Source organism: Lacerta agilis, chromosome 8, assembly GCF_009819535.1.
Source record: "Lacerta agilis isolate rLacAgi1 chromosome 8, rLacAgi1.pri, whole genome shotgun sequence".
Classification (NCBI taxonomy): domain Eukaryota; kingdom Metazoa; phylum Chordata; class Lepidosauria; order Squamata; family Lacertidae; genus Lacerta; species Lacerta agilis.
In genome coordinates this window covers 71016736-71027355 of record NC_046319.1, presented here as the reverse complement: position 1 = coordinate 71027355, position 10620 = coordinate 71016736, and the positions used below count along the sequence as shown (strand labels likewise).

At 47.6% G+C, this 10620-nt stretch overlaps 1 protein-coding gene across 1 annotated transcript; it reads left to right on the top strand.

Moving 5' to 3' along the window:
• Window positions 1–2147: 2147 nt before the first annotated feature.
• On the top strand, window positions 2148–3445 carry LOC117052375 (chemokine-like receptor 1). The gene has a single exon (XM_033159250.1). It carries the CDS (start codon window positions 2148–2150, stop codon window positions 3108–3110), a length of 963 nt encoding a protein of 320 aa, XP_033015141.1. The 3' UTR covers window positions 3111–3445.
• Window positions 3446–10620: the final 7175 nt, after the last annotated feature.

Genomic DNA, 10620 nt, shown 5'->3' with positions numbered 1-10620 from the left:
GGAAAGGCGGGTTGTGAATGCAAAAAATATAAATAAAATGTGCTATGCTTTCAAAAAAGCTCTCACGATTTTCTACATTTGTGCTTGCAAATCTGAAAGGAAAGATTAGCTCCACCAGCACCTTTCCCCCATCTACGTCATTAACATATTCCTACAGGTTTGCCTTCAACATGAATGTTGAATTTAGGGAGAGCGGCACTGTGGGGTTTGGGTGCAGGTGAACTGCCTCCATGAGGGCTTGTGCGGCACATGTCACCACTGACCAACCCCCACCATGGCAGCTTTGCTTGCTCTGCCTCTTCCCATCTCATGGCAACAGAACATCTCTACAACCCATTACAGTATGCAACTTTCTGCTTTTAACGGTGCTTCATTCATCCAAGCTGCCCTCCTGCTCACCCTCCTCCCTCCCCTCGGCTCTGCGTAATATTCCCAGCTAGAAAGAAGTTGTGCTGTAACCAGAGCAACTGAGATTGCCCTTGAAAATTGCATAGGGTGGTGGGTGGGTGGGAGAAAGGAGTGGTGGAACAGAACTGAAAAGGGAGTACAGGGTTCACCTTTGAATGAAAACCCAGAAATCCTGGCCCCTCCAGTCAGGCAACCTTTTTTTTTCTTCACTCGTAGATCCTAGAGGAGGCTTAGTCCAATAGGGTGAACTGAGCACTGCCCCACCAATCTCAGTCTGCCCTTAGCCAACCCCCTGCAAGTCTGCCTTCTTTTTTCCATATGTGTGTATGTGTGTGTGTATTTGAAGTTTTCAAATCATAAGGACAGATTTACAAAAGAGAAACAAGAAAGAGAGGAGAGAGATAAAATAACTCAGTTAATTACCAATATGCTGAATGCATGGTGGATCAAACAAAAATGTTAATCTTAATTCTCTTGTGGGTTTTTTCATGTGTACACCATATGAATATGATCAAGACAAGATAAGAGAGCATGGGTGTGTTGTGTCTTATTGTTTGCATTTTCATGTAACCCGTACTATAGCAAAAGCTAGAAGGACCACCCACCCATATCCCTACTTATTCTACTCTGGCTTCTTACAAGCCACCTCGATTTAGTGGCTGAGTATATGGAGGGATGAGTTTTCCCTTTGGGTTGCAGACTCTTGCATTGCATAGAGTGGCTGTGAACGGAAAGAGGGGTGAGGGGTTGAAAAGCTGCAGCGAGGATGCAGAACACACCCTGTCGCCCTTTTATCCCTGCCCAAAATAATGATGAAGTTGATGGTGCTTATCATTTAGGTGGTGCAGTGGTGGTTAAGGACCTCATGTATCCCAAGTCCAGAGTATGCTTTTATTGGGAATATTACAGCACCTAACCCTGGACAGCTCCCTTAGCCTTGATGTGGCTTTGCAATGAGCACTCAGCACAGGAACTTAATAATAACGTTCCTGGATCAGACTAAAGGCCCCTGCAGTCCAGCCTCCTATTCTCCCAGAGGGCCAACCAGATGTTTTGGGGAAGCCTGCAAGCAGAACCCGCAGGCATCAACTCTCTGCCCACCTGTGATTCACACCTTCAGGCATTCATGGGTGTGCTGATGCCTGACAGTGGAGGTAGAGCATAGTCACCATGGTTAGCACCTTCCGTGATTTTGTCTAATCGCCTTCTAACATTGTTCAAACTGGTGGCCATCACTGCATATTCCATAGTTTTAACTATGTGCTGCAGGAAAGCAAGGGACGAGCTCATGCCCCACTCAGTGACACATCCGGGCCCATAGAGCCAGGGGGGACGTCAAACCACTACAACTTATTCCAGTGGTCCCCAAACCTCCTTTCCCCACAGACCACTTGACAATTGCAGACGGTATTGGTGGATCACTATTTCTGCCTTTTGTAACAATTGTAATGTGCTAGATGCTGCATGATTCTAAATTGCATTACTGTTGCTTCTTTTATTTCTTAAATATTCATTCCATAGAATTCAGATTGCATTGCAGTAAAATACAATAGCCCTCTAGCTGTTACTGGGCAACAACTCCTATCACCTCTGACCTTTGGCCACACTGACTAGGGCTGATGGGAGTTGGAGCCCAACCAATGCGCTCTCCACCCCAACATAAGTGATGGTACTATATAAAAATTATAATTAATGCTAAATGGGTTTTCTCTCCTTCTCCTTCTCTCTTTGGCAGGGAGATGTCAACAAGCCCAGCAGGCAATGTCTCCTCATCCTCTCTGCTCCTGGAGGAAGCCACTGTGCGCAGCACTGTAAAGGTCATCACTGGGGTGATCTTCAGCTTCATCTTCCTGGCTGGAGTGACCGGGAATGGGATAGTGTTGTGGGTCACTGGCTGGAAGCTCCGCTGGACCTCCAACACCATTTGGTTTTTCAACCTCGCCTTGGCCGACTTGGCTTCCACCTCCCTGATCTTCGTCACAGTGTTGAACTTGGCCCTGGACCTGCACTGGCCCTTTGGCTCAGTGGCCTGCAAGGTGGCCAACTGCCTTTTTGGGCTGAGTGTGTGCAGCGGTGTCCTGCTACTCAGCTCCATCAGTGTTGACCGCTGCGTGCTGGTGGTGGCCCCCGTCTGGTGCCAGAACTATCGGACCCCGTGCCTCACATGGGGGACTTGCGGGCTCCTCTGGATGATCTCCCTTACCTTCTTCGTCCCCAGCTCTTACTTCTTTACTGAGCTCTCAGTGGAGAAGAATAACCGGAGCTCCTGCAACAACCTGGACATCTTCCAGGACTGGCAGGAAGCAGAGGTCCTCACCATCTGCATCTTTCTCTACCAGTTCCTCCTGCCCTTGCTGGTCATCTCCATCTCCTACACCATCCTGGTGGTGACCATGCACAAGAAGAAGCTCAACAAGTCCAGTAAGCCCTTCTTGGTGGTTACCAGGGTGGTCTTCTGCTTCTTCCTTTGCTGGCTTCCCTACCATGCCCTGGCTCTGGCAAGGATCTCTATGGATGCTGTTCCAGATGCTGTGCACCTGGTGGCCATCCCTCTTTCCAAGTGCCTAGCCTTGTTCAACAGCTGCATCAACCCCTTGCTCTATGTCTTTGTGGGGCAGGAGTTCAAGGATGCAGTGAGGAGGTCCTTGCTGCAGGTCTTCAAGACAGCTTTTGAAGAGGCACCAGTGGCCACCAGTGTTTGAGATAAGCAACTGCCAGTGTTGCAGAAACCAGAGAAGGCACTCTTCTTTTAAAAGTCACCGTATCTCATCACAGTGCTCCATTGACTGTGCAGCTGGAGAGGAGAGGATCCCTAAACACAGACCTGTGTATACTGTGCATTTAGATATAACAACATTCTGCAGCGAGGTCCCTTGCAGTGACATTCTGCAGCCTATATTCAATTCTGCAGAACTGACATACGTCTTTTTCATGGTTAAAAAGATAGGAGAATTATCCTATTCCTGCTCGTTATAAGGAGGGACAAGGAATTAGGTACTGAAAGTTCACCTCTGACAATTAGAAATCCTGCTCAGGCTTCCCTTTCTTGAATCCTGAGATTTCCCCAGATATTGCCCATCCATATTCAAGCTACTCTCTCTCTCTCTCTCTCTCTCTCTCTCTCTCTCTCTCTCTCTCTCTCTCTCTCTCTCTCTCTCTGCAATCACAAGGGCTAGAAACTGGACATTTTAAAAATAAGGCTGAGACTCACAAGGTGTCAGGGCTGGAGTCATGCACAGATCAGCATGAAAGACACAAGGCTCCATTGCCAGTAAAGTCAACTCCTTATTCAAGGAAATGGCACACAACTCAGCAACCCTTCCCAGCAGGTCTTGCCTCTATGGAGGAGTTGCCAGGACTGAAGGTCCCTGTCTCCCACCCTTTCTAAAGCTCCTCCTCTCCCAGATGTTTCCCAAGCAGTCTCAAAATGTGTCTGCACAGCTCTGGTCTCTGCCCTCCTCTTTATTCTGTGTGTTCTTGGAGAGTAGGAGGGAAGAGAGCTTGTCACAGTAGGAGAAGCAGACTCTCTGGATTCTTCAGCAGCCTCTTGACACTCCCCCCTGCTCGCTCCCCCCCCCGCTTCAGCCTTGGAGTCTGACCGCTTCCTGTCACTGGCTCTCCCTGCTCACTCAACTCCATTGCCCCTTCAGCATCCAGCCCTGCTTTCTCCTGCTGACCTCTCTTTAGTGTCCCACCACCAACTCCCAGGCTCTGAGCCTTCTTCCTCTGGGGTTTCCCTTGGGAGTTCCTCAGCTGGTGCCTCCCACCAGTCCTCTCTGCCTAGCCAGTCCCTGACACAAGGTAAGACATTTTACTCCACCCTTGTGTTGTGAGCATTGCTAAATGCACACAACTCTGCCAACCTGGGACTTCTCAGCCCTCCTCGATGCCTCTTAGTCCTGATCACCAGTGTGCTGTGTAATCCTGCCCAGAGGTGTACCTAAGCTCCCTCGGCAAGGAGCTGCATTGGTGCCCATCCCTTGTACCCTTGCAAAGGGTATTGGCACCTCTGAAACTGGGAGAGACCATGAACCAGAAACTCAAAATGCTTGCTCACTCCACCAGTGAATTCCTCCATGGCCATTGGGGTCAGGCCTGCTCTGTGATGGCCCATGCCAGCAGCCAAATTCCTCCACCAAAGCACCCAGATGAGCCTGTGTGCCTTGCCCGGCCACCCAGAGAAGCAGATGAGCAGCCTGGGGAGCAAACAGATGGGCAGGTGGACTCAGCCACTCTGAGTCAGAGTGGCAAGGCATGATTTTTGTGGCCCCACCCCCAGGACTGAGTCCTTGGTGGGGACCAACCTTACCAACCCCTTGGTATGCCCCAATCCATATCTACTGAGATTTAAGTCCTATTGTGATCAATTGGACTTACTCCAGGGCAGCATTCCCCAACCTAATGCCCTCCAGATATCATTATAACTCTGATTTCCATCAGAACCTGCCAACATGGTGGACAGTCAGGGGTAATGGAAGCTGTAGTGACAACAACATCTGGAGGGCAACCAGATTGGGAACTACATCCTTGCCTCTCTAATGCAACAGCCATCCCTGTTTTAGCGAGCAAAGCTCTGCAAAGTTGGGTGTGACATTTGCCAGCTTTACTCTCGGATCCTATTCAGGAATTAGCCTGCTTCTGCATTTGTTCTTGAAGATGCTGCTCAAAATAGCCTCCATTGCCATCCCTGGAAAAATGAAGGACTGTAGATCTTCTTGACCCTTTTGCATCTTTTCCATGGACCACTTGGATGGAGCTGATGGACCACCAATGGTTTATGAACCACAACTTGAGAACATTTAGTTTACAGGGTGTCGGACCAGCTTTTTGTAGTGTGGAAACCTGCCACGTCGCTGCTTTGTGGTGAAGTTGGGCCCAGCAGGAGAGCCCCACTTTTAGACCATGGCCAGCCAAAGATGGAGGCTGGAAGCGAAGAATACAAAATTGCTACTACCCACTAAATAACACAGAGCTATAATTCAGCAGGGAGTTGTCTTGCATAACTCCCCATTTCCTTGTGTGTGCCTCTTCTAAAATAGTGTGTGCAATCTACAGTTTTTATAGGTGTTTCGTAAAAAGTTATTTTTTTTCCTTAATGGTGTACCAATAAATTGGGGCAGGGGAGTGCTTTTTAATCACTCACATGGAATGTATTGAGCTGCCTTACACTGATTCAGACTACTGTCCCATCCAGCTCACTATTGCTTGCACTGATTGGCAGCAGCTCTCCAGGGTTTCAGAAAGGGAGTCTCTCTCAACCCTATGTAGAGATGCCAGTGAGTGAACTTAGGAGCTGCTGCATTCAGGCCAACTGCTTCAGTCCTGAGCTACGGTCTTTCCCTGAATGCTTTTAACTCAAAATGCTTTTAAATCTGTCTTAACTGATTCAGCACCAGCACCTTCTTTTATTTTATTGCGGTTTTGTGTTATTTCTTTTCTCTCTCTTACACAAAGTGCATTTGATGCTTTTTAAGCAAATTCCTCATTTTTAGAATTTGGTCTACTTGTGTCTCTTTATAATCCCCAGGAGCATTTCATAGAATCATAGAAATGTAGAGTTGGAAGGGACCCTGAGCATCATCTAGCCCAACCCCCTGCAATGCATGAATATGCAGGTGGCCCATAAGGGGATCGAACCCACAATCTTGGCCTTATCAGCATCTGATAAGGGAGAAAGGTTGCTTTCTGCTGCTCCAGAGAAGCGGACACAGGGCAATGGAATCAAACTACAAGAAAGAAGATTCCACCTAAACATTAGGAAGAACTTCCTGACAGTTAAGAGCTGTTCGACAGTGGAATTTGCTGCCAAGGAGTGTGGTGGAGTCTCCTTCTTTGGAGGTCTTTAAGCGGAGGCTTGACAGCCATCTGTCAGGAATACTTTGATGGTGTTTCCTGCTTGGCAGGGGGTTGGACTGGATGGCCCTTGTGGTCTCTTCCAACTCTATGATTCTATGATCTCACTCTAACCAGATGAGCTAACTCGTGGTCCAGCAAATTATCTGACCATTGCAAATGTATTTATTGAGGGGGGATGAAAAATGGGGGGCCGTTCCATCCCAACCCAGCTGCTGACTGAAAGATAAGGGAGTGTTGGGTGTGTGTGTGTAGAGCAGACAGGGAGAACTGTTGTTGTTGTTGTTGTTGTTGTTTGTTGTTATTACCACCATTGGACCTCAAGATGACATTGCAGTGCATCAGCCCCACTCAGTATGCCTGATGTTCAGAGATAATTGGAACTGTAATAGAGCAACATCAGGACCATCACCAGCTTCCCACCCCTGGTGTAGAGACAGCATCTACTGCAGCTGGATTGAGGAAGGCAATTAAGTGTGAACAGGATTTTTTCATCAAGAGGTGGTGGGTCACGGGGAACTGGCATAATGACTAGATTCCCTGAAACACCAGCAACCCCAATTTCTCAGCTTTTTAACACCCCCAGATTGCATTTTTTGGTTTGTTTTCATTTTGCTTCCAACAATGAGGGCTAGAAACTTGATAATTACAGAAGAAACTGCTGCCCGGATTTGCTGAACACATGCAGCTAGGGTTGCCACCTGTCCTGCATAAATACAGGATTGTGCCATATTTCAATGTGAAATGCCACGTCCTGTATTGATACAGTTTTGTCCTGTATTTCAGGTCTTCTTTCTCAATCTGTGCCAAGTTAAGAGATCCGCTCCAAACACATCTGTTTGAAAGGGTTTGTGAAAGGTCATGTATTTAAGCTCTGGATAGCCAAGCACAGACAGATTAACAAATTCATGTGTATGTATGTGCAATAAATTCCAGAGAGGCCATCCTGTTAGGTTGAAATAGATTGTAATGGGTTGCTTTGAAGACACTTCAGCACCAGCTTGGGGGGGGGATTCCCTCCAACCCCCACCCCCACTCTATCCTGTATTTTGCCAGAATAAAGGTGGCTACCCTACATGCAACATGGGAGAATGTTCAAAATGCTCTTTCAGTTACTTGACATCGCTGGTGGCCTTCGCAAACCCTGTTTTAAGAGACGTATAAGTACCCTTTCTGTACACTGTTCCCCCCTGCGACTTCTCTTCAGCTTGCATCTGCACATTTTGATTACCAATCAAGATCTCTGTGGGATTGTTTGAGACTCCTGCTCATCAAAACTGATGTTTAAAGAGATGAAAAGAAATGACTTTTGCGTACCCGTAACAGGAAACACTGCCCACCTCATTGCTGTCGACTCTGTGCCTGCCGTCTCTGCTTCAACTGATGCCTGACTCATGCGATGCCTGAGACATTTTGCTGCCTTTTGCCAAGGACAAGATGACTTTGCACTGACCGTTCCAATGAACAGAACCCAACCTAAGTGGCAGCGGAGAACTGAAATACTAGCAAGGGGAGGAACTGCAGCCTCCACCGCTGCCGAATGCAGCAGGCTACCTTCACTGCCACTGCCAACCAGGGCAGCTGCCTCACTCTGCCCGATGGTAGGGCCATTCCTGTTGGGCCTGCTCTGATACCCCCCTCCAGAAACGAGGTTGTTGCCAACAGCTTCCCCTCCTGCTTGGTGCATCACCCCTTACGCAACCACTTGCGAGTGTATATGAAGCAACACTACCTACCAGGGGCATTAGGGCTCTATCAAGCAAGGATAGAAGCAGTTTTTGCTTTCCTTTTTTCTCCGCATGGGGTTTTAAGCAGAACCCGGCAATTTGTGGCATCATGTGTCAAGCGTGTCTTGTCTCTTTCATAGTTTGTGGTGGAAGCAAAGAGATCGAGAGATGTAGCTGGAAGTCTGAAGAGTCACAAGGCTCAGCCCACACTGTAGACTTCGCCGCTTTCTCAGCAAGCATCCCAGAGTTCATTCCTCCTCCTCCTCCTCTCTGCTGAGTTCTGCAAGGACAGCACTCTGGAGGAGGAAGCTAATGGGCAGGGCCACCCCTGGAGTGGGTTGTTAAGCAAGGCAGGCAGGCGGAAGCCAGTTGTTCAGCACATCCTTTGCCCTAATGAATGAGCCTCCACTGGTGACTGCATGCTCACCTGCTCCTGGTGAGGCCATGAACAGTGGAAAAGGAGTGGCGCCCTCTGTTCATCTTTCCCTCTGGATTGGGCCCACAGAAAACAGAAAGCTGCGACATCGGCAAGGACCTATCCAGAGAATCTTGGTGCTGAATACAGCATCCAGTGACAAAGCCAAATGCACTGCGGTGGGGGCTCTGCTGCTAAAACATCTGCAGCAATAGGCTTGCCTGAACCACTGCTTCCAGGTCAGTCCCCAAGGAACCAGGATCTGGGCCATCTTGGCTTAGGCTCCTCCTCCTAGAATCCGCTAGTGCCAACTCTGCACGGCTGAGACGTGAGATGAGGAAGAAGAATCACCCGTGTACCTTTAAATTATTATTAATTTAATCTGCCTACCACCCTATACCAACAGGTCTCAGAACTGGCTCCAGGCAGAGTGGGGAGTTCCCATTATTTACATGTTGTTCAGGCCCATTGCAGTGAAAGGAGTATCTGCTTGCCAGCATCTCAATACAGGCAGAGGGCCCAGCGATTTAACATGTGCCAGACTTTCCCCTTTGCAGGGAGCTCCCTAATCTGTAACACTTTTGTTATTAATTGTTAAATTTCACAGTTGAATTAGTTGATGTCATTAATCAGCAAAGTACTTACCTGGCTGATTTGGGAAAGGGGAGGGAAAGTTGCCAGAAATGCAAGGAACAAGACTGGCTTTCAAATATACATGCAAACAGCTTGCTTACTTCTTTGTGAATAAGGAGGTTTTGAAATAGGCTCTACTTCCAGATCCGACAAAACCACAAGCTCCACCCCCAGCCTTGCCTTGTTACCAGAGCTATTAATTTTAAGAGCTAACAAGTCTAAGTTTGTATTTCCATGTGACACAAGCAGTAGGGCCAGACTTCTGAAAGCAGCTTCAGAAATGCCTTTTTGGGATTTCCTGTCCTCTAGTTCAACTCAGTTTTGAACAAAGAACCATAATGCCTCCATCTTGACAACAGCTTATGCCTCTGAACCAGAGTCTAAAAATCATAGAATGAGTCCACTCATTTTCCATATCCTCTGGTTAGAATATTGCAAGCTCATTGTGCACTGCAAATGGGTCTTTCAGCATGGTCTATCAGTGATGCCTAATTGGACTCAGGGATTGTTATCCAGAGGGCCTTAAGTGTTCCTTTGATGGCTGTAGATGTTCCTAAATGGGCAATTCGAGCCGCAGAGACAGGTGGTCTGCATATGATAGCGCTTTTACAGCTGAAAGGGTCCTAGAGAGGGGCAGGGAGTGGGGAGAGAATAAGCTAGCGTTGTTTGAAGGGAGAGCACAGGCTGAAGGCCATGTAGCTCTGGAGATTGCTGCCTTGAAGACTTGCCTGTTTGCCTCCACTCGTGATCTGCTTGTGTGCTTGTCAATAAAGCAAATGTTTCAAAGACTGCAGATTTCTCTTGTGCTCCTCTCTGGAAAGCTAAATGGGGTGCATTTGCTGGGTTTCTGGTTATGACATCAACTCATAACTTCCGTTTCTTGAATGAATGCTGGGTTATGTCCCATTGTCGGCCCTGAAATTCTCCCCTCACTTTGGACTTCAGGGTCAAGTGGGAAGGCACTTTGTGCATGCTCAGAACAATTAATCACGGGTGTTAGGGCACAGCCTTCGAGATACACCTTCAACAGCTGGAAGGTGCTTTTTTTGCATCCATGACAAAATATCCTATGCTCTCTCCCCCCCCCTGCTGATCCTCTCAGGCAAAATACCCCACATTCCTCAGTGGAATGTCCTCCTAATTCCCTCAACAGGTCCAGTTGTTTGCCTTAACCCCTACATGTTAAATTTTGCTGCCAGATGCCTGAAAAGTAAGCCCAGCTGCATGATAGCCAATTTTTTTTAAAAAATTATCTCTTAACAATGACATTTGGCAAAACCTGTTAGTTTCTCTTCCAAGCATTCTGCCAAAGCATGACTAGAATACAAAAAATGGGCTAAATAATTGAAAATTTTATGCAGTGACACCAAGGAATAGTAGTTGTTTGTTATCAAAGCTCCTCCAGAAATTGAAGCTGTTCCAGCTCTAAAAGAGCTCTCTCCTCCCAAGGGAGATGCAAAGAATATTTGCTCAGCGAAACAGAGAGAACACACAGAGCTGAGTACATGGAAAGTAGAAGTGGGTAGTTCTTCAGAAACTAGTCTAAAGGACAGAATGTCCCCCTCCTTCCCCAATTCACTTTTT

Coding starts and splice junctions, on each gene's coding strand:
- LOC117052375 (XM_033159250.1), top strand. CDS start 2,148: ATGTCAACAAGCCCAGCAGGCAATGTCTCCTCATCCTCTCTGCTCCTG.